The sequence below is a fragment of the Heloderma suspectum genome, chromosome 17 (genome assembly GCF_057233095.1).
Source record: "Heloderma suspectum isolate Gila_16-S chromosome 17, 16-S_ref, whole genome shotgun sequence".
Taxonomy (NCBI): Eukaryota; Metazoa; Chordata; class Lepidosauria; order Squamata; family Helodermatidae; genus Heloderma; species Heloderma suspectum.
Window position 1 is genome coordinate 4,521,562 of NC_139474.1, and position 23,626 is coordinate 4,545,187.

The 23,626-nt window shown below is 47.6% G+C and overlaps 1 protein-coding gene across 2 annotated transcripts; it reads right to left on the reverse strand.

Annotated features, from left to right (window-relative positions):
- Nucleotides 1-5,746: 5,746 nt before the first annotated feature.
- On the reverse strand, nucleotides 5,747-23,537 carry PRRC1 (proline rich coiled-coil 1). Of its 2 annotated transcripts, none has more exons than XM_084824443.1 (9): nucleotides 23,336-23,537; nucleotides 20,514-20,628; nucleotides 18,616-19,020; nucleotides 16,367-16,527; nucleotides 14,407-14,509; nucleotides 11,427-11,590; nucleotides 10,804-10,907; nucleotides 9,924-10,026; nucleotides 5,747-8,499 (listed from the first exon to the last, which is right to left on the reverse strand). In XM_084824443.1, the coding sequence occupies exons 2-9, from the start codon at nucleotides 20,608-20,610 to the stop codon at nucleotides 8,290-8,292; spliced, it is 1,347 nt and encodes a 448-aa protein (XP_084680569.1). In that variant the 5' UTR covers nucleotides 20,611-20,628; nucleotides 23,336-23,537; the 3' UTR covers nucleotides 5,747-8,289. The 2 variants fall into 2 exon arrangements, with proteins under 2 accessions (XP_084680569.1, XP_084680570.1); XM_084824444.1 differs by lacking the exon at nucleotides 23,336-23,537 and adding an exon at nucleotides 22,911-23,005.
- Nucleotides 23,538-23,626: the final 89 nt, after the last annotated feature.

The following is a 23,626-nucleotide window of genomic DNA, read 5'->3' on the forward strand; positions in this document are numbered from 1 at the left end:
TTGGACCAGGCAAAATCTAAATCCGTAAGGCTAGAATTGGTACATGTGCGCGTCCGGACCTGAACCCAAGAACGACACTTGTCAGTCTTCATCTTTAGAAATGCGCATGCACGCCCCTGAAATCTGTTTGCATCCATCTCCTGTAGTCCTACTGAGCTGTCACCCTTTCCCAGTTAACCTCATGGCAGGCTGCGGGGTGGAGAAGGGGGGCAACTGTTGAGTGTTTTGTTTCAGAGGCTTTGTCTCATAATGCGTAGATGCTAGTCCACCACTTGGGAAGCTGCATTCCAGGATGAGTGACTCTCCTGTTGCCACACCCTGTGTGCGCATGCGTGCCCCGGCCAGCCCTCTGCAGTGAGTGACTCGTACACAATCACAGCAATGATGGTTTTGAACAGGGGTGGGGGTGGGGGGCTCACCTTTTCCCAGCTCTTCTTTTTTTACAGACTTCGCAGAGATAACCGTGTCTGCAGCAGATCTGTTCAGCTGGCAAGTAATAGGATGCAGTGTGCTTGATCTGCTTGCAAAGAGCATATGAATCAGCTTTTCTCTGGTGTGGAGGAGTGATTGTTGGCGGGGAAAGCCAGCTGAGTGGCAAATGCCTGTGGTTTGAAAGGAGCTCTTGATCTGTCGAACACAATCCTCCAGTGTAAACGGTCCTTGTGTGTCTGAGACACGTGCAGGGTTTGACTGTGCTGCTTTAGGTAACGTGTTCTTGTTCCTCTTTGGCTGGGGGGGGGGTGCATTGAAGCCTTTAGTCTCTTCCAGGTGCAGCTAAGATACCACTGACACAAGAACTCAAACCTTCAAGAGGCTTTACTGGCAAGTGAACATCACATCCCACCAGTTAGTGATCAGTGCAATGCTTGGGGGGGGGGGGTGTCTCTCCTTTCTCTGATTCTTTAACAGTCCGGCTCAAGAACACAGACACCCAAACAAAGCCAGCTCTGCACGATCAGCCACAGAAGCCACGTCAGTAAGAATAGCTGTGTTCAACACCCATTTCTACCCATTTGCTGTGGCGTCACTGGGAAGGGCTGGGGTCGCACGAGTGTCTTTAGATTGCTTTTCACAGATCAGGAGGAGGAACTGCCAGACACACGAATTCACACTCCAGTGGACACAGGAACAGGTGAACCATCTTTTCTCTCTTTCCACACCAAGCATAAAACCCAGGCTGTTTCAAGGGAGACTTAATTCCATCTCCCATTCTGCCGCCTCCGTTTAAAATGGCTGACCCAGCTTCATGCTGAAAACTGCAGTTGAAATGGTGCTACTTGAATTCCATCCATCGCTCGCTTTGCGGCGAGGCAAGATGGGTTGAGGCCTGGTGTGCTTAATGCCTATCAGGTATCCCCATCCAAAGGCCGGCTTTATGCCGTGGAGCCTCACAGACCTCTCGTAATGCGCAGTGTAATTGGAGGCAGAACCAGTGCTAAGGTTACAAAGCAACACGGACTGGGAAAGACTGGTTTATCCAGTATCACCAGCAAGAGAACACACACGAGAAGTCCTAAAAAGGTGCCCTTTGCAGTAACTGCAGAGCAGGCCGGCAACGTTACTGCCGATATCTAATGTGCCCAGTAGTAATTCTCCGGTCTACATCTCGCAATCCACTGATGGACAAGCGCATAGTGGGGAGGAGGGCAGGGACTCTGCTGCAACCAGATGTTTTGCTAAGAGTTTTCCAGGAGCAGCTATTCAGTACATAGCTCAGACAACACAAAGCCTTGACTCCATGCTAAAGCTTGGATCCTGTCCAGTGGTGCTGTGCTCAAGGTAATGCATTTAAAATACCAGCTCCCAAACTAGATCTGGCAGTGAGCGTACTTGGCCTGTAACTTCTCATTTGGAAGCTAACTCCGCAGTTGAAGGAAGGTAATTATCCAAACTCTTGATGTCTCCTAGATAGCCGAGTACTGATGATGATGCGATAAGCACAAATCTTGAACAAATAAAGTCTAAATGCTCTCTCCTACAAATAGGAAGGATTAGCAGTTGTCTGCATTCTGGCCGAGGGACATGTTTTGGGGTGGGGAGAACCTCTTTGGCTCGTGAACAGACTGGTGGTGTTCAGCGTAGGTGGCGTTGGGGAGGGTGTTTGCAACTCTGTGCTACGACTCTTTCAGGTCTCAATAAGGGAGAGGTCAGAAGCGGAAGCTTTGTGGAGCAGATTTCGTCAAAATACCTTAAGGTTTTTCTTTTCCTGAGAGAACAACTGTGTTTTCTCAGGTTTTGCTTTTCTCCTTGTTGCATTGCCAAAAAAAAAAAGCAAAAAACACTGGTGGTTGGCACTCCTGGTTTCCAGGATGGGGTTCGAGTCCCTACGGTGTCCTTGCTTTCCTCCAGTGCAGCCGGTGTCTCTATTTCATTTGCTGTTTCTGTCCTTTCCTGCCCAAGTAACCGTTTAGACGCCCTTTGCGAACCAAGGTCTTTGGGGGATTTGATCCTTTCAGACCTAGCTCTGAAGGTACTTTGGAATTATTAAGCTTCCTGCCTGATCAGCTGCAGTGGAATAGTGCTTGATCAATAGCTCACCAGTCTGTTCAGTAAACGGTGGCTCACAGTGCAAGGACAAATGGGAGGGCAGCTGGCCAGGGGGTGTGATGGGGCTGCAACGTTGGTGATAAATGTTGCTGCCAAATGGCAGCCCAGTTTTTGCTCCCGCTCTTCTTCCACCCACGGAACGCAACAAAGCTGTCCTAGGACAGGAACCAGCTCTACTCGCGAGCTTTCTCCTCAGCGCCAGAACTGGCACGTTTTCTTGCACCTGTGACTGCTTCCAGGTTTGGAGTTGTTCGTGGCTTGAGGTGCTGACCTGTCTTTCCATATTAAGCAACAGGCGCACCGCTAAAAGCAGGCAAATGTGCTGTCACCCTGAAGAAAAAATAAATTGGCAAGTATCGATAAAAGTGTTATTTTTCATTGGTACAAGTTCTGAACTTTCTGGTTCAGGAAACTAAACTGTGGTAGCTGGAGGGGAAGATGTATTATACAGAGCATAGAATTTTGCCTCGCCGCTGCAGAGTGGGAGCGTGCGTTCCCACTCAGTGCACCTTCCTCCAACCACGAACCAGCCTGGGTGTCCAGCTGCTTGTGGCATATAGACAGAGCCGCCGTCCCCAACTTGGTGCCCTCTAGATTTCCTGGACTTCAGCTGCCATCAGCCCAGCCAGCATGGCCATGGGTCAGGAATCCTGGGGTTTGTAGTTTAAAACATCTGGAGGGCACCAGGTTGGGGGAGTCTGTGGTAAGGGATGAGCATCCTTGCAAGAGGGAACATTTAAGCACGGCAAGGGAATGCAGGAGGCCTTGGCTGAGCCAAGTGGGAGGCCGTGGTGTATTTCTTCGCGTTGGGGGACACCTGGGGAGGCCGAGGGCTCGGATACTTCCAAGACTGCAGTGGGTTGGGAGGGACGTTGGGCTTGGCATTGAGATCTGATTCAGGATGTCCTTATTTTCTTCCACAGCAGTAAAGCCTCTGAAGCAAGAGGCTTTACTTCGAGCTCTTGTCTGCAAGTCTTGTCACCTGATCCTCACCTGAGCTGCTTTGCAAAGCTGTATGTGGCCTCAGAGGTGCTGTCATTTTTCGTGTACTCTAGAGATGACCTCCCTCCCTGGAGATGGGTTTGGGAGGTGACTGAGGTTTCTGACTGGCTCATGGCTCGGGCCCGAGGGTCACAGACAACTGCTCAGTTACTTCCAGTCATTGACACGAGCTGTGAAATGCTCACATCTGCTGGGCTATAACAAGAACCAAAGAAGGGAGGCAAGGGAGCTACTGCTTTTTCACTGCAGTGACTGGACAGTCTCCTCAATCCAGGCCAAAGAAGAAGAAGAAATAAACATCTGTACAGAAACAGGGACCTCTTCTTTGCAGGCCAGTCAGGAAATGCTGACCAGGGTTGAAATTGTAGTAGCCTTAATGGGCTTGTGGGGCAGGGCAGGTGTCACAGTAATATATGTAATAACTGCATTAGGACCAACGAATAGCAGGTGAGCTAAACAAAACTGGAAAGGGAGCGGGGAGGAGAAATGACATCATTCCCCAGAATTCGCAGTTTATAAGCTGAACAGTAGCTTCTGCAGGTCCCAATTGGAACAGAACCACAGGGATTTGGCCATGTGTGTGACTGAAGACTTGCCTCCCTTGCTAGTCCCCACAAAATTCTTGCCAAAACTATTTCTTGCCCAGATGACTTCAGACACCCTTTGTACACCAAGGCCTGAACATGGCTGTTATTTTGGCCATAATTTCAGTGAAGCAAGTCGTGATCATCTCGAGATTGTGAACTAGTAACGCTTTTTAGTTGAAGACGGGCGTGAACCCTTGATTCTGCAAATACAACCATTTCTCGACATGTATGGAGACTAAGGATTAACTTGCCACTAGCTTTGCAGCTCTGCTGTTGCTGTAAAGTTCCTCCCCTCTTATGTATCTAAACATATTTTTAGGCTGCCTTTAAGAGTGGAATTTTCTCAAGGCAGTGTACATGATAATCACACATTTCAATAAAATCTATAAAAATGGAGATTGCCAATTAAAATCAATAACAACAAAACCTACCAGTAAAAGCCAACGGCCCAGACTCAAGGGAAAGCCAGTGAAAAGACCTGCAGCAACAGGTCCTGACGAACCCCTAAGAGAAGTTGATTCCAGAGGTGCGGGGCCACCTCTGAGAAGACCCTGTTCCTTCTATTCACCAGCCTAACCACCCCTGGCCGTGTGTGGGGGTAGGCTGATGCATACAGACACTTCCCATCCTAGAATTCCCCCCCCCCAATTTAGAAGTGAGAGAAATGCCTGTATCGATCTAGTCTTCCTGCTTTCTATATGCTACTAGAACAGCTGGGAAATAGCATACCTTGCTACAAAAGGAGCAGATGAATTGGCCCTGAACAGGAAATCAGTCACTCGCTATGGAACCTGCTCTGTGGTTTAAAATAGAGTTCAGTAGTTCACCAGTCTTAAACCTACCAAACCAGAGGACTTTGCTGATCCTGTGCTGCGCTCCTAAGCATACTTTCTAGAATCAAACGGGACGGGTCTTTGCAATCCTATGGTCCCTGGGAGGGCATCCCACGGTCATAGGAACTCTCAGATCTCCCCCTCCGACAGTGGAGAGAGAGATCCACCCTCGGGGAGATTTGACCTCAGACCCTTCCCCCACCCCCAGTTGCCTCTGGAACCCGTTCTTCTCCGATGTGGGAGTTCCCATGTCAGGAAGGAGTGCTAGAGGTATCTCAGGAGAAGCTGTGGATCTGCAAGGTCCAAAACCCTCCAGGTCCTCAACCACGCTCCCCAAATGGCCGCAGATCTGTGCCAGCCCTGGAACTGATGTAGATTAATCTCTCCCCCCACCCCGGTTTCGATGGAAGGTAAGTTGTAACTGCAAAAATAGGCAGGGAGAGGGGAGAAAAACAAAAACTCCCCTCTCGCTTCCATCCTGCTAGAATGAAATCGGTAGGGCTTTGGATTCTTCGGAGGTTCCGACACCTGAACTCTTACGGTAGGGTTGCTCGGTTAGTGAACATTCGACAACTGCCTTGAGCTTACAGTTTATAAAATCTAAAAATGATAATACTAAAAAAAAAAAAAGTCTTGTAGAACCTTAAAGACTAAGAGGAGCCCTTCAGAAAATATTTTTAAAATGTGGAGATCATAACATGGTAAGAAGGAAAGAAAAAAACCACACACGCTCAAGTAACCTTGTCTTCCCCCAAAGAAACACAGGACAACTTTCAATCGGAGAAAAAAGATATGTATTTATACTTAGGCCCATCTGGAAATCAGTTACAGAACTGCATTCTTCTTGTAGTGTGAAAAATGGAGACACCAATTTTGAATGGCTTTCCATTGTTGGAATACCATTAACACATCTCCATGCCACCCGATTGTTCCAGATAGATAGATAGTAACAATTAAGCCTTAAGTCTTAATACAGTTAGTCTGTCAGGGGTGGGCAACTTGTGGTCCTACAGATGCTGAACTCCAGCTCCCATCAGCCCCAGCCAGCATGGCCACAAGTGGAAGATGGGAGTTGTAGTCCAACATCTGCAGGGTCACAGGCTTCCATCCCTGGCTGATACACGATTGAACATGAGCCATTCCCTGCTTTTGTACATCCTCGTTTATGATTTTCCAAGAGAAATTGGACAAGATGTAAGAGAGAACATAAAGCATGAGACTCTCTTTTTGGGGGGAGGGGTGATTATGAAGAAAGCGAAATTTGTGCTCCATCTTCCTCTCCTTCACTTGGGTCTAGCCTGCATAGACATCACAAAATAAATAAAGGTTTTCTACCATCCCTTCATACAAAAATATTAGAGCAATAAGGTGGTGGTGGTAGGGAAATCCTGTGGTGGAGTAACTGCAACTTCCCAAGCCCAGTTATCTTGCACCAGCTGTGAGGAAGACAGAGAGGTAAATTTTCTGTTTTTTAGGCCTTTAAATTTTTTCTCCAACCCATTGATACTAATGGGAGATGTACCTCTTTGCCCTTTCTGGGGCGGGACGTGTGTGTTGGGAACAAAGGAGCTTTGGATCTAGCAGATCCAAATCTTTCCCCAATCTACCCCTTCTTACCCCCCGTCACAGGAATACTGCAAACGCAGTGAGGGCTCCCTGCTGGCAGGGCTCTTCTCTGTGGCACCTCTGCAAAATCCGACAGCCCGTTGGGATGCTGGCTGACGTGTTCCAGTCTTAACCTATGACGATCCTCTTTTTTTTTTTTAAGAAATCTATTGAAAAGGCCCAGTAATAAAACAGCTATTAAACAAAACACTTGAAAGGAAAGAAGAAGATTACAATCCTACAGGAGCAGTATCTATTTAATTCTGACTTACAAGGTAAACCAAGAATGGCAAAATATATTACTTGGAAAAGCTACAGATTTTTCACTGGGTAGAAATGTTAAGAAACTGGCTAACCAGATATTCTATATAAAAGTGTCTTTTGAAAGCCTCTACAAAAGATAAAAGACGAAGTAGTATAAATTGAGAAGTTTCTATTTAAGGCAGAAAGAGAATCTTTTTTAAAGGTTATCAAAAAACTCTCTTCCGTAGCAATTTATAAATATGAATAGAATTAAGAGTGTCTGCACACAGAACATGGGACAGTGGAGGAAAATCCACACATAGACTAAGTGGGATCTTTTATTCTTTGGAACAGGCTACCCCAACGTGGTGTCCTCCAGATGTGTTGGACCACAACTCCCACCATCTCTAGGCAGAAGCAGGCTGGGGATGATGGAAATAGCAGTCTAACACTTCTGGGGGCACCAGGTTGGGGAAGGCTGCTTTGGAAGAGATACCATTTCCTGTATTCATTTCCTGTCCATTTTCTTGTGCCAATGGGAGCCTCTGGTGATAAGACACAAAATGAGCCCTCGAGGCTACGAGACAAACTCGTGGATTTATTGTACTTCACTGCTGAGACATTTGCATGAACTGAGTGTATCATATAACGACATAATCTAAATATAACTGATGTTGATTTCCCATCGATTTCAGAGGGAATTAGCCTATAATGGTGTTCCAGAAACACAGAAAAAGGTAATATGCTGTTTTATACTCTAGATATAGACTAATTTAAAAAAACACCCTATGCCCTTTAAACCTGCATATTGAACCATGCAGTAATGCCCTTTATCTTCTGACTCACGCAAAAGTAATCTAAGAATGGTTACAGGGGTGTATGTGTGTCATTGTACTGCAGAAATAGGCATTAAGCTAACTGATTTCTGGGACACTCACTGGCTGTCAAATAAAATACTCATACAACTGTTTTAAGTTGAATTTGTGTGCGCCTTAGCCCGGCCCGTGTCTCATCTCCCTTCACTGAAAACAGGCAATGCTGAGAAGTCAGTCACTTTGACCTTGACTTCCAAACTTGTTGTAGGTGCCATGGACAAGGAACTACTCCCAGCAACGATTACATACTATGCCTGTTAAACCAAATATTGAATGTCTGTCAAACATCTATGTAGTGTTTGAAATGAAGACTTCCTATCAAATACATTTTCACCATTTTTACCCTGCTATAAACATGCTTGCTGATTTTATCTGATTGTTTTGGAAATTATTTGATCATGTGAATGAATTAAGAATTGGTCATTTCCATTACACAAAGGATACCTTCACACTTAAAACAAAGTGACAGTTTCTGTGTAGAATACATAGCGGAGGTGCATCAGCAGAGGACTGTCAAATTACTGAAGATGCCATCGTTTCTTTTCAACACCAGTCTAAGGAATGAGACTTCTTCACTGCTAAGAGTTAAGTTTCCTTTCAAACGGTCCTCGGCGGTAAACGCTGCTTGTACATTCCTGCAATGGCTTTAGCTGTGCTGTAGATCATCTGTCGGCGGGACATGCCAGTGAACGCTACGTGCCAATCCGTTCTGTTGACATGCAGCAAATTCTTCTCTATCACTTCACCCACTGTCACCAACAAGCCTGACCACCTTAGGTTGTAATCCTGAGGAGTTAGACTTTGAGCCTGTAAAGTAATTTAAGGAAGGTGTGAGAGAGTATAGAAGATACATATGCTAAGGACGAGCAGCTTCACGCCTCTTCAGCTCATTCAGAGATGTATTATCTTGGGCTGTGAGATGCAAAAACATTAACAGATCTGCTTGTATGATCCAGAAGTCAACCAAAAACAGTCCAAATTCTATAGCAACGTCATTCTTCACCATTTCAAAGTACTGATCTTGGTATTGTGAAAACAAGCAACTATCCCAATTTAACTGAGACCGAGACAATTTATTCCAGGTAATTTAACCTGGGGTACTAAGGCAGGAATGCAGAATCTCAGGAATGGGGTCCCAATCCAGCACTCTGGGATTCTCCAAAAGGTCATGCCCCCTTCACCTGGCCCCACCCCCTCTCCTCTGATTATTGTTTTGTGGTTTCCTAGCTTCTGTTCAGTCGTCCTATCCCCGCCATTCTACAAAGGTGAAATGCCTCCTCTAAGGCTTACTTACTGGCAGTAAGAACTTTAAGCTAAAACTGGCTGGTACTGCTGGCCCTGCCCCTTTTGCCTTCAGCCCCGCCCACCACTGGAATGCAGCCCCCGAGAGCTTCTCCAAAACAGAATTTGCTCCTTGGGCTGAAAGAGGTTCCACATCCCTGTGCTAAAAAGTCAACTGTCTAAGGATGACAAGAAAAACCATTTTCAGGTATAACTTGGCAAATGTTTCCCGCCTGATGCACTGTCAGTGTACGTGACCAGTTCCTATCGGGGGATGTTGAAGGAGTTGGGTATGTTTAGCTTGGAGAAGAGATGACTAAGAGGCAACATGGTAGCCATCTTCAAATATTTCGCTACCACAAGATGTAGTCATGGCCACAAATGTGGATGGCTTTAAAAGTGGGTTGGGCAAATTCCTGGAGGAGAAGGCTATCAATGGCTCCTAGTCTGATGGATCTATATTACCTCCAGTAATAGAGGCAGTGAGCCTATGTACTCCGGTTGCTGAGGAACATGGGCAGGAGGGTGCTGTTGCACTCGTGTCCTGCTTGTGGGCTTCTCGTGGGCTGCTGGTGAGAAAAGAATGCTGGACTAATGGACCTTTGGTCTGATCCAGCAGGGCTCTTCTGATGTTCTTATTTTAAGGGCTATCAGATAGATGATGGAGCAAATTTGTTTTTTGTTTCTCCAGAGCAAAGGTGGGGGAACCTCTGGCCCACAAGGCCTTCCCATCTGGCAATGGTGTCCCCTGCTCAAATCGGGCTCGTGGGCTTTCCAGAGGCATCTAATTAGCCACAGTGGAAACCGAATGCTGGACCAGAGTGGGCTTTGGTCTGATCCATCGGGGCTCTTCTTGTGTTCGAAAGTGCTGTAGAACTCAGAGGGTGACTTTTCGGAGTTCTTGGCTTCTAGCCCTTAGAGGATCCAACTTGTAGGAGATAAAAGCTCACCTGCTGTACATATTCCAGAGGCACTGGTGTTGCCTGAGTAAATGCTTCGAGGTGAACGCCATGGATTGGATCCTCCACAATTAGGCAGCCAATGTCAAACCACCTGTGATGACAAAAAGCGAGTAGTTTATCAAATCAGATTGACGTCTACTTCTAGGTATTAGCTGGCTGGACCAAGACAGAAAAGGCCCTCAGAACTTCACTAAGCTTATTCCTGTGGAGACAGTTTTTCGTTTCCCAACCCAATGTGCCATGAAGAAGACATGAGCAAGGAAAAACTGACTTTTGTGCCAGCCTGGTTCCCACGTCATGCTAAACCCTGGGTTAGCATGACATGCACGCGCAGGAACGGGCTGCAACAAGCCATGGGCTCCCCTCACCCCCACACTTCCCTCTCCTCCTCCTGTGTTTGGAAGCTTTTGCTTTTGGTTTCCCACATGATGTGGAAACACAGCCACTGTTGGCAAACAGAGATCCAGGAGTTAGGTAGCAAGTACAAGCATAGTAGGTACTCGTCAGCTCTTAAGATACATGCGTTTTTTCATTAATTCAGGGGTTTTTCTTGTCCAGTTGAATTTGGGCTTGTCCTATATTATGAACTTTCAAACCACAATGTGAGTAATAAATGCCAGTATTTCCAAATTGGATGTATCACGCTGTTTAATTATGGGTTATGCAAACTGTGTCAGGTTTTAAGGACTAAACTGAGACATTTGAGTGCAAGAGGCTGAATGATATAAAAGCAAAAGCTACCAAGGAATTACAGTAGGCAGATAACAACTCTTTTTTATCTCCAGTGCAGAATATCAGAACTTTGTGAATTCCATGGATGCAATACAGAACTGGCTTTTATTCTGAGCAATATATTAGAGCATCTCACTTGTCAGGAAGTAATTCTGCAATAAAATTTTCAACGGACACCGCAGGCTGTTTCTCGTGTATTACTCCTGTTCTGCGCAGGCTGTCAATCCTTTCTTGGGCTCCCTAAATGACAATGAAAGAAGTGAGTAGGAAAGCAAGAGACACAGTAAAGCACAGAAGTGAAAGGTTAATATAGCTCTCACTGTTTCAGATAAACCACAGCCATACCAAAGTTATCTGAAAATAACATCCGTAATTTGAAGAAACTGCCTAATGCTATAATCCTCAACACACTTGCCTGGGAGCAAATGCCACTGAACGTAATAGGATTTACTTCTGCATAAACATGCATAGGATTGCTCTGTTATTTATTAATTTATTAATTAAATTTATTAATCGCCCATCTGGCTGGTCACCCAGCCACTCTGAGTGATGTACAATAATAACAACAGTTTAAAACAATAAATTCTACATTAAAAACATCATATTATAAAATGTCATGCTACAAAGAAAAACTTTTTCTAAAGACTTATTGGACATGATGTTGTTGAGTATGGAACCGAGACATGAAATATTTTTTTAAAAATGGCCGTTAAGATATCACAGCGCAATCAAAACCTTTTAAGATATTTCCCCACTCACTTTCAGTCCAGCTGCATAGCCAACAGGTTGTGGGGCAATGTTGGACTGACCAGCTTCTCCCGTAACTGTGGCCATTCCGAAAACTTCCTGAAAAGCGTCTCGTACCGCAGCCACCTTGACCTCTTTAGTAGAGGTGACAATGATGTCCAACTCTCCCCCAGATTCTATAAAGCAATGATAAACACATTCCAACGCAATCCCTTACATGCAAATACAGAGGTCTAGAAAGAAAACTTGCCTTTTGCTGCAAAATCGGCTTCGTTCCCCTGCTTTTGGCAAAGCAATTCTAAGGGAGAGGGGACATGATATGTAGAGTGCTGAACATTGTTTGCTATGCACCTGGTTCACACGTCACGGCCAATTCCTGGGTACTTAGCCAGGAATTGCCAAGGTTGAGTGGCAGCGAGCGAGCACGCTGCCTCCTGCACGTTGACCACTTCCACTTCCAATCAACAACCAAGGAAGGCCCCGTTTCTGGGTGGCCATCATGACGTCTGAACCCGGAGCGCTGGCTTGTTTAGGGGTGAACCGACCCAGAGTCAGCTCGACAGCAGAGGACAGTGCCCTTGCTCAGTCCTGACAATTCCTGGGTTAAACAACCCAGGAGTTGTCGTGATGTACGAATCGGGTCATAGAGCGGCTGCATTTCAATGTAACACGGCTAAAACTATGGTTTAGCGACATGTGAACAGGCTGAGCCTCCTCCCAGGCTTTTGGGCTCTCCCGCTTCCTTCTTGGCTGGGAAGAGTTTAGAAGCTTTCACTTTGGCTTAGCCACATATTGTTGCATAATAAATTTTTATTATGAAATTTCAACAAAACAAAGAAAAAAAATTGTAGCAACATAGATTTGAATACATCAGTTTCAATGCATGCGTATCTCATGCTAAACTGACTCTATAGGGAAACCCAGATTTAAAAACTGGTAAAAAAATGTTTTTGTGGAGGACTTGGGACACATAATTTGACTTTTACCTCAGATCAGCTAGTGGGTGCTGATGGTGACTTTCTGTCAGACAAGCCAACTTCAAACCGCAGTTCCTGAAGATGGCTTGTTTAAACTAACCATAGCTAAGATTAACCACAATTCTGGGTCTGGATGACACAGTGAGCTGTGGTTAAATGGAAAAATCTGAACTCTTCCTCCCGGCTGCCCAGGAAAAGGAGAGGAGAAAGGGAAGCGCGTGAGCCAGGGACGACGCGAGGTTCATTCACATCTCACTAAATTGGCACATACTTTCACATGCGGCGGGAATATGAAATGGTTACACTCTTTTGGACAGATATATTTCCTGAATGTAACGAGATAATTAATTATAATATACAATGTGACCGAAAAAGGATGCTACTGGCAATCTTTGAGGGACCAAATATGCCATATAAGGACGTTTTGACTCTCCTGCTGGTTGCAGCAAGACAGATTATAGCCAAAAATGGGAAAACCAACACAGACCTCTTGACGGAACACTGGTACAGTGAGGTCTAGTCTGTTGCCTCAGCTGAGAAACTGACAAACCAAGACGAATAGTTTAACTGAAATGTATTTTTAAAATTATAAATGGAAATACAAACGAAGAACACTTAAGACCACCGAAGACACGTAGTCCTCTGTGGAAAGGCATAATTAGATAGCACAGACTATACGTTAGCTTGACGTACTCTTATGATTAAGTGAGCCGCCCTTTATACATATGGTTGGACAGATATCTTCTGAACTGTTTTCTCGTTACTGCTGTATTATGTTTATTTGACTTTTGAAAAACAACAGAACAGTCTTCCCCAAGTGAGCGCCCTCCAGATCTGCTGGACTACAGTTCCCGCAATCCCCTAGCCATCTCTGTTGGCTGGGGGATTATGGGAACTGCAGACCAACGCATCTGGAAGGGCATCCAGTTGGGGAAGGCTGCAATGAAATATTTTCAAAAGCACAGTTCAGTGTGATGTCCAGATGCAGCCATGGCTCTTGCAGCCCTTTTTAAAGGAGCCAAAGCTCGGAACTATGTGTAACACGATCCCTCTCCCTGTGTGTTGCTGAGAGAGAGAGAGAGAGAGAGAGAGGGAGGGAGGGAGGGAGGGAGGGAGGGAGGGAGGATAACTCTGGAGGAGGTAAACCTCTTTGCTCCTTTCAACCTGGGCTTTTCATGGGGTGTTTCTCAAAAAGTCCTCCCCACCAACCCTGCTAGGTATCCGTTACTATCGGATCAAACGCAGTTGTAACGTTCCTTATGAACTCATCTCCAGCATACCCATCAACGTATTTTTACTGCTATGAAGATGGTATGTGGGGAACCCTGCAACACTGTTGTCTGTCCTGGCTCTGGAAGTGATGCCACAATTCAAGGTGCAGCACTATGTAGGAGCAGCTGAGATCCCAGCACTTGAACCATGAAGATATGAAAACCCTATGAAAAGAAGCCCTCTCTAAAAAGGTTATGATGCAATCTAGATTACCCTTCCCCAACCTGATGCTCTTTAGATGTGTTGGACTACAGCTCTCATCATCCCCAGCATCAATGCCATATGTACCTGCCTGGACCCTAAGATCCTCTTCAGGGGTCCTTCTCTGGGAGCCCCTGCCAAAGGAAGTGAGGCTACCAGGAAGAGGGCCTTTTCTGCTGTGACACCCTGGCTATGGAATGAGCTCCCTAGAGAGGTTCTCAAGGCACCTACATTGTACTCCTTTTGGCACCAGGTAAAGACCTTTTTATTTTCCCAGCATTTTAGCACTATAGTCTTTTAGCTCTGCTGTTTTAAATCTGTATTTTAAATCTCTGCATTGCTGCTAGGTTTTATTCTGGTTTAAGTTCTATATTGTAGTTTTAAGCTTTCATATTTTATACTGTTTTATTTTGTACTTTGTGGTTTTAATTTTTGTGAACCACCTAGCTTCAGCTATTGGGTGGTACAGAAATGAAATAAATAAATAACCTGGAGGGGGTTGTGATGTGGGAGACTGGTCCAGATTTACAAGTGCCACTTACTGATATATGGGGCCATGCCAGGATCCAGTGTCGTGATCATCGTCTCTACCGAGTGTTTGGTTTTATCAAGCACCGACTTCACCATAGGATTCCCAGCCACACCCTGCAGGACAAAATGCACATGTCACCAAGTTCATTTTGCTTGTCCTGCTCCTTAATTTGTGGAAGCATTTGCAAATACTTTTCTCCCCCTACTGCAGATTCCACTTTCCTTCTACTATGCAACTGTGCTCATGTCCTCGCCCTCTATGAGTTCTTGCCTGCAAAGGCGGTTACCAAATCAGGGATAATTGTACTGAGCACAAATGAGCCAAGAGAAGGGTGCAAATGCAGTTAGTTCTGTATGGGCAAAAAAAGAGAAAAGCTCAGTTAAGAAGCTCTCCATGAGCAATATGCTTCAGGACTGCTGAAGACACAAATGCCCCCAACTCACTTTTAGAGTAAGTGCCAGGTGTTTCCAAGGGCAGCATATACATTTGACTACCCCCCAATCTCTAACAGTGCACGGATAAAATGGGATAGCCCCTTGCACACTGCCAAGCGTTCACTGGAGGACACAAATGAACTGATTTTCACGATCGGTAAATAAGTGGCAAGAGGCAGAAAGGGAGAAAAGGGAAGAAAGGACAGAGAACCCAACAGCATGGTGGAGAAGGAGATGGTCTGCAGCTCAACAAAGAGTGCATCTCCTCACAGGGACAGGCAACCAAGGACTAAAAGACTGGGATAAGCAGCAGCTCTCCAGAGACCTTCGGCTATTGGGCAGTATAGAAATGAAACAAACAAATAAATAAATAAGCAAGCAAGCAAGCAAGCAAGCGTTGTTGGTCCAGAACAACCACGCTGCTCTTCACAGCAAACTGTGGGTTGACAAGGGAGTTAAATGTATTTGGTTCATAGTTCTGTTAATTGTTTTCTTCATGCCATTATTCACCAAACATTCTTAAGTAAAGTAGATGCTCTTAAATATCGTTTTGTTTGCCTCTGCGGTGATTGCAACTTGCCCCTCCTCATCCTAGAGAAACCTGACACACCACATTTGGCTGTGTTCACACAAGCCCCAAGCCAGAACTGTGAAGAATTCTAGCTTCTTGCTAATTGTGCCTGATTGCTCCCACTTGGCTCCTCCTGCAAGCAGGAGCAGCTAAATCAACTAGAAACGTTCCAGGGCAGAAAAGCTTTGCATTATGCCTGAACCCAGATTTTGGCTTGTTGCTCCTCTAACAAGCCTGGATCTGTAAGCCAACTTCAAACCCTGGCCTCTTAGAGAAGAAACAAGCCGGAATTCTGTTTTCAGATGTAACACGAAGCTTTTCGGGTTAGTGTAGCCACTCCTGCTTGCAGGAGGAGCCCAGCAGAAGTGACCAGGCAGCATGGCCCAGCATGCTGCTCATAAACAACAAGCCCAGAGTTCTCAGCAATTCTGGCTTAGCATTTTGTGTGGAGGCAGACGCCAAGTGATGCAGACAACTGTGCTGGGCAGCCGGTAGGCTGCAAGAGGCTGAAAAAAACAGATGTAAACGTCACCACCTCTGTCTGAATCTAGAGAGAAGAGGCGCAGTACAGTCACAGTAATGCAGGTGCACCCCCTCTTCACGGAGCCCGGGAAAGGGGCTGCAAACCATCAGTATTCAGATTTCCCCCAGGGGCTGCAGATAAGCCAGGGACGGGGCTGCAATCACAGGAACACTGGAAGGTGGCTTATACTGAGTCACACCCTGGGTCCATCTAGCCCGGTATTATCAACATTGACTGGCAGCAGCAGCTCTCCAGGGTTTCAGGCAGGATCCTTTCCTAGCCATACCTAGAACCAGTGACCATCAGCATGCAAAGCATGTGCTCTACCGCTGAGTTACAGCTCACAGGGCTTCTACTGTGCAGCCCGCTCCAATATCCTGCCTCCTTTCAGTCTGACAAGAGAAAGTCTCCACTTTAATCATGGACAGAAAGTGACCCCCACCTTGATAAAGCCCCACAGCCCTCCAGCAGCTGCTTCGTTTGGCATGCCAACAGCCCTGGGGTCTTGGCACTCTTCGGGGAAAGTAATCGAGGAGACGCTTCCAAGGCCAGATCCTAATGATGGCACAGAGGTCTGCTGTGATGCAGGGTTTGTCAAGACACCTGGAAAAAACAGCCAATAATAAAATGATGTAACACCCATCAGAGTCCAGTCTGCTATAACCCGGCATTCCTTACTTCAAAATTAATACAAGATTCATTCATTCAGTCCATTTCTTAGCTGCTGTTCAAGACCATCGTCTTCCCAAGGCAACTCACAGTATTAAAACAACAATATAAACCATGTTAAATAAAACTGGTTTCAATATAACACAATTTTAAAATATCCATCAGCAGCGAATAACACAGAAATGTACAATTAAAAGCCAGGGAGAATGGTTGTGTTTTCAAAACCTTTTTAAAAGCAACCACAGATGAGCCCGGTGTCTCTCAGGAGGGAATTCTATAGCGATTTGCTGCCAAATTTCCATTGTGCTTTGCAAGGTGCTTTCATTTTTAAAAAGCAAGTTTCACATCCTGATGGCTGGGAAGATATACTTTGGCCTTCCCCAGCCTGGTGCCCTCCAGATGATTTGGACTTCAAATCTCATCAGCGCCAGTCAACATGGCCAATGGGCAGGAATGGTGGGAGTTGTAGTGCAAAATATCTGGTGGGCACCATGTTGGGGAAGGCTTGATATACTTGAAATATCAGAAGCTAGATGAGTCGATGAATAAGATTTCCTGTAAAGCACGGGGGCTTCAGCGCCCTGCCTAGTTCTTTCCTCATCCCCTGTGATGAGCAATTGCAAAACAATGCCCATTTTGCATAATTTATGCATGTTGCAAAATTCAGGTTTTCTTGGCACAGAATTGTGTGTGGGGGAATCTCTATGTATCTTCCCTGCTTTAATAGTCACTCTTGTCACACTCAGAGCTCATTCACATACTCAGGGTTTAATAAGCTGAGGTCTGAGTGAGTGTTCTGGCCACACAAATTGCCCCTTCACTCCTCCTTTGTGCAAGCAAGCAAATGAACCCTTCCATTAGCTATTGCTATTATTTTGTCTGAACCAGGAAACTATGACGATGAGCTTTGGAGCAAGCCAGGATAGGAAGCCATGATTTGAAGTGGGCTTCTTTTCTTGACTTGTTCCAATGCAGTTAATCACAGTTTCCCAGCTTGGACAAAATTGAAGACTTCTTGGTTTGTTTGCTCACTTCTGCAAAGGGGTGATATGAACGTCCAAATGTGGTCAGAGTGTGTAAGTTTTACAAGTGGCTATACACACGGAAGGATACAGGAGTGAGCCTAAAGCTCACACATCCTTCCCCATGCAAATCCTTAATGTAAGCCAGTATGTAAACATCTGGAGATCTCCCTTATGCAATCAGTCCACTGCTGGGAGTTGTAGGACTTTTTTCTGTCTAAACATGAACAGGATAGCACCCTAAGTCTTTAAGACTTAGGGCTCCTCCCGGAGCCATCTTTGTCACTTGAGGCTTAGGTGGACTCAGTGGCACGGAGTGCCTTCTACCAACTTCGGCTGGTGGCCCACCTATGCCCCTATCTGGACAGGGATAGCCTGGCTTCCGTTGTCTACGCTCTGGTAACCTCCAAGTTAGATTACTGCAACGCACTCTACATGGGGCTGCCTTTGAAGACGGTTCAGAAGCTGCAGCTCATGCAAAATGTGGCAGCCAGGCTGTTAGCAGGGACCAGAAGGTCTGAACATATAAGCCCGATTCTGGCCCGCTTGCACTGGCTGCCTATATGCTTCCGAGCCCAATTCAAAGTGCTGGTTTTGACCCTTCACAGCTTGGGACCACAGTACTTGACAGAATGCCTCTCCCGGCATGAACCGACCGGCATTTGGCAGCGTAAGATGAGTCTCTTGATTGTCTCTGGCTGATTGTTTTAAATTCTTTTAGATATATGTTGTTGTGTGTGTGTTATTTTATGTCATTATATGAATGGTTTTTATATTTTATATAATGTATTGTAATGGTTTTTATATTTTATATAATGTATTGTAATGGTTTTTATTTTTGTGAACCGCCCAGAGAGCTTCGTCTATGGGGCGGCATAGAAATATAATAAATGAAAGACTTAGCCAGCATTTCCTGTTAGAGAATGTGTACTAGCTTCCCCAGTAAAAAACAGCAAGACAAACTACTATCTTAAAAAGACAATTTAAAACACAACGTTACCTGGGACTACAGGTGCAGAAAACGACGGCATCAGGGGTGTCTGCGGTGCTCGCCCAGCATGACCTTTGGTAATGTCATAGGTTGAAGCAATAGAAAAACCAGAGATGGGGGGACCAGCTGGAGGTGCAGAAAGCATGGGCCCAGGAGTAGAACGTAGCGGTGGAGGGGGTGGGAACTGGGAACTGGGGCTACTGAAAGCCGCTGCAATTGGAGGAGGAGTAGAAGCTGGGTGAGACATTCCACGGGGCGCACCAGTTGAAACGGGTGCAGAAGGCACAAAAGGCAAAGGTGCTGAGGATGCTGTAGGGGGCAGGGAGAATGCTGGAGGTGGTAAAGGTGAGAAGTTTTGAGAAGGAACACAGGAAGGTGCAGGCAGCTTGGGAGGCGGGAGGGGACTAGCTAAAGCTAAGGGTGAGAAGGAAAAAAGAGAGAAGACAAGATAACTAGAGCTGTATTAACCATTTACATATCACTGGTAAAATATCTGAAGACTACAGCCCTATTTAGGCAAGCGAAAGAACTCGCGTAGAATTCTCCCTGCATGCAAAAATCCTGCACAATCCAGGTTCCCCATTACGTGGAGGCTTCTAAACCTTTGAACCCCCTTCAGAAGATCAGGAGGGGAGATGGCAGGGCCGGCACATGTGGGGATGTTGGGGGGGGCAACACGTGCACCTCACACCGCCTACACATTTTGTGCCCTCATGCAGTCTTTTGAACTCCTGAATAGGGCTTACATCAGCAGTCTGTGGCGCAGGGGTGAAGAACGTGCGGCCCTCCAGATGTTGGAGGGCCACACATTCCTGGCTCCTTTAGGAGTGACAATCCAGGCATTGGGTTCAGATGCAACACAACACTTTTTCCTCCAGGAGTCTTCTCAGTTAGTTTAGCCCCTCCCACTGTGGGGAGGAGCCAAGTGAGAGCGATGGGGCACGCTTGCTTGCGCATGAGAAGCAAGGATTCTTAGGGATTCCGGCTCATTATTTTGTGCAAACACAGGCATTGTTTGATCACTACTGGAACACCTTTTATACAGGTCTCTCTTTGAAGAGCATTTCGAATCTGCCTTCAGCGGGTCCAGAAAAAGGGCATCTCTACACCAGCCTAAAATCCTGCATTTAAAACGGGGCTTTCTGCTTCCGTTTTAAATGCAGGATCACGTCGGCTCCCTTTTTCACGTGCTTCCTTTCCCCCACCCCCTTCCCCCTCCTTCTCCCCGTATCGAGTCTTCCATTATCTTTCATCGATCTCGCTCCTCTTCTTGCCACTTTTCCTCTTTTCATGGAGGGAACTCAAGCAGAACACAATGGGGTAATTTGATAGTTCATTATCTGCAATCTATTTGAAAATGGAACAAAGGGCATTTAGTGCAAGAGACGTCTTGGAGGGTCACAGTGGCGTCATGTCAAGAACCCGCAAACTTCTGTGAAGGAGCAATCTCAATTGCAGGATAAAAGCTCTATGCGAAGGAGCCCAGAATGTAGCAGACCAGTTGTCACTAGCACTGACCTCACAGAGTGTATTACATTTGCAGTGAATGCGCTGCATTAGCTTCCAGCTGGGTTCTGGAGTGCTCTTATTTTACCTTTAAAACCCTACACACTCTAGGTCCAGAGTATCACGGGGAACCGCTCCTCCCAGAAGAGGGCAGATTGCTTTTGCCAGAGCTCTGAACTGATTGCTTGCAGGGGGCTTTTGGAAAACAAATTCGTAGGAGCCAGATCCACTCACCTTTTGCTGCCTGAAGAACTAAAGCATGGTCGGGGAACCTTTTTTCCCCAGTCAACTCATAAGATGAAGCCCTGTTCCAAACACCCCGCACTTCATAGCTTGACTTGGACAGGTAAACTTCAGGGCACATGAACAAACAAGAACAGTAACTTGTGAAGCACGCATACCTAATGATACAGGAGCGGTGGTGGGCACAACAGCTCCTGCTCTATTTGGCGGGGGGGTCGCAGGGGGAGTCGTCTCTATCCCGCTCTCTTCCATCATTTTCCTTCAGCAACACAGCTGTAAAAAAAGGGGGGATGCGCAAACGTTGAACTGGCAGCTACAGGCAGAATTTGTCTAAAAGCTAATAGGGCTTATGTCAAGTGAAGCCCAGGCCTCTGCTGTGGAACTGCACAGGTTCAGCGTTACGACGTGCAGGACTGCATCAACGAAGGTGGCACAGTGGTGGACAAAATAGCGTCACAGTGGTGGTGCTGAGCACAGGAGCCACTCGCACCTCTGCATGCGGCCCCTGTAATGTCACCCCTTCACTCCATTTTCCCATAGCAACAGTGCATCTAACCATTGCGGCTGTTGCTGACGTAGCTGGCTCTGTCCTATACCAGCATCCTGGGCTGATTACAGTGTCAGAGGAACGATGTGCCAATGCAACCCTTTTTACAACCTGTCGTTAAATTTACCGGGCGGTGACATGTACAACCCGGCCTTCACTGGATTATATTTCACAGCGCATCCTTTCCTTATCTGTCGAAAAACAAACTCTACAGAGTCAGATTCACCTACACCCTTTTCTGCCTGAAGAACTAAAGGGTGGGTGGAGAACCCTTTTTCTGTCAAGGGCCACGTTCCCTTCATTGTAATCTGTTGGGGGCCCCAAGCAAATTACAAGCCAGCAGCTGGTGGGGCAGAGACAAGAGCAAAAGTTGGCAGAGTTCTCCCTTTTCTCTCTCTCTGTCTGTCTGTCCCTCTTTCTGCCACCCTCTTTTTCTCTCTCCCTCTCTCTTTCTGATATCCCCTTCCTTCTCTCTCTCCCCTTCTTTTCCAACCCCTGCTGCAGGGCAGGGATAGGGAGAAGAGATTGCTATTTATTGTTCGCTATGAACAGTTGCTGATGGGCTGCTTTTCCTTCCAAATAAAAGCGGCAGTGTGAAGCACACTTTTTAAAGTATGTTTAACATAACGTGTAGTTTGACCCTAAGATCCAGAGAGTAAACCAACCCCATCCACCAAATCACAACGCGCGGAAGTCGCACCGTGCAAGTCCACACCTGCCCACTGCCCTGCCACTAGCCCAGGCAATGCCGGCAGCAAGGCTTGCGTTTGTTTTCTGGATGGTTCAAAGCTGGGCTGGAAGGGTGGAACACAATGCAAAGCAGTGAGCCACTCGACAGCAGCCAGCCAGGACAGGAAAGGGTTGCCCAGTTCCAGGACAGTCTGGTTTTCAGGGCAGGCCCTGTTGCCCATGTCACAGCCCTGTGGAATTATCTCCCATGTATGTCAGGCCTCGAAACCTGCATGTTTTAGGCATTTCTTGAAAACCCAGCTTTTCGATTTGGCTTTCCCCCAGCCATCAGCTGTCTCGAACAATCTCTAATATTGTACTATCATTGATCGCAGAACGGAGGGAAAGAGTGCCTGCTAAAGGTCTACCTCAGCCCCCTCCAACCTGGCGCCCTCCAGATACGATGGACTACAACTCCCAAAATTGTCCAGACAGAATCTTCTGCCTGGGGGAGTATGGGAACTGTAGTCCAACACATCTGGAGGACACCAGGAAGCAGCAGCTGCACTACCCCATGGGAAATGTAGCCCAGCACACCTGCTGGCTGTGGGACGATGGGAAGCTACGGTGGCTGGGGATTATGGGAATTGCAATCCAACACATCCGAAGACACCAAGTCGGGGAAGGCTGCACTACGCCATTAACAGAATTGTGGCCCACACATCCGCTGGCTACAGGATTATGGAGAATTGTGCTAGCTGGGGGATTATGGGAATTGCAGTCCAACACATCTGAAGACACCAAGTTGGGGAAGGCTGCACTACGCCATTAATAGAATTGTGGCCCACACATCTGCTGGCTACAGGATTATGGAGAATTGTGCTAGCTGGGGGATTATGGGAATTGCAGTCCAACACATCTGGAAGACACCAAGTCAGGGAAGGCTGCACTACACCACTGTGGGAACTGTAGCCCCACACATCTGCAGGCTAGGGGATTATGGGAATTTATGCTAGCAGGGGGATTATGGGAATTGCAGTCCAACACACCCAGAGAGGACAAGGTCCGGGGAGGCTGACCTACCTAATGCAGCATCCCACTTCCTGCAGCGGCCAACCAGGTACCTGTGGCAGGGGTGGGCAAGTCATGGCTCTCCAGATGTTTGAGCCTACAACTCCCAGCAGCTGTAGCCAGCAGATGCAGGATGATGGGAGTTGCAGGCCCGAACGCGGGCCATGAAATCCCTCTCCTGCCATTGATAGCCATGGGGGGGTGGGTGGGCTGCAGCGCCCACCCATTCTGCTCACTCCCACCGCCCCCCAACCGCGCGCGCGCGCACCCCTGCGCTGCTCCCTCGGTCCCCCGCCGGCAGAGGGCCCGCTCCGCTCCCGGGCCCCCTGCGAGGTCTTCCGCCAGCAGAGAGGAAAAGGCGGCAGGCCCACGGGGGGGGAGAACTACACTTCCCAGAACGCCTCGCGGGAGGGGCGGCGCCTCCTGCGCACGCGCGGCGCCGCATGCCACGTCTCCCTGCGCCCGTTTGTTCGGGGCGGGTGCGGGTCCCCCCCTCGGAGCGGCCGTTGAGCGCGGCCGTTTGGCCGTGCCCGCCCCGCGCCGCTCTGAGGGGGAGACTCTGAGGGGCCAGCCGCGCAGTACCGATAAGGGGCGCCCAGCACAGCGCAGCAGCAAATCATAAACGCAGCGGCCGCGGGGCGCCTCAGCCCGCCCGGCTTTCTCTCGCGTTTCCCCGCCCGTTGTCCGCCTCACCTCGGCGAGACTCGGATGGCGGCGGCTGAGGGGAGGCGGCGGCCGCGCCGCGCCGCGATGGCGCTCCGGGTTGACCCCGCGCGGCCCGCTTCGGGTTCCCGGCTCCGGGGCCTCGAGTGGCGGGGCAGGATGGGGCGCGGCCTCCGCCGCCGAGCGCCGCCGCCGCCTCCTGCGTCTCCTCGGGCTGCCACGTTCGCTCGCTGAGGCGGAGAGGAGGAGCCGCCGCTGGGCGGGCGATGCCGCTCTCCCTTGGGCCGTTTCTCCGCCTCTCCCCCGCCGCCGCCGCTTGCG

Excerpts from the sequence above, each read along its gene's own strand:
- PRRC1 (XM_084824443.1), bottom strand. The coding sequence starts at position 20,610 with ATGATGGAAGAGAGCGGGATAGAGACGACTCCCCCTGCGACCCCCCCG. Across the intron at positions 14,510-16,366 it reads GGCTGTGGGGCTTTATCAAG|GGTGTGGCTGGGAATCCTAT; the intron begins GTGGGGGTCACT and ends TTTGTCCTGCAG. Across the intron at positions 11,591-14,406 it reads TGGCATGGCCCCATATATCA|AATCTGGGGGAGAGTTGGAC; the intron begins GTAAGTGGCACT and ends ATTGCTTTATAG.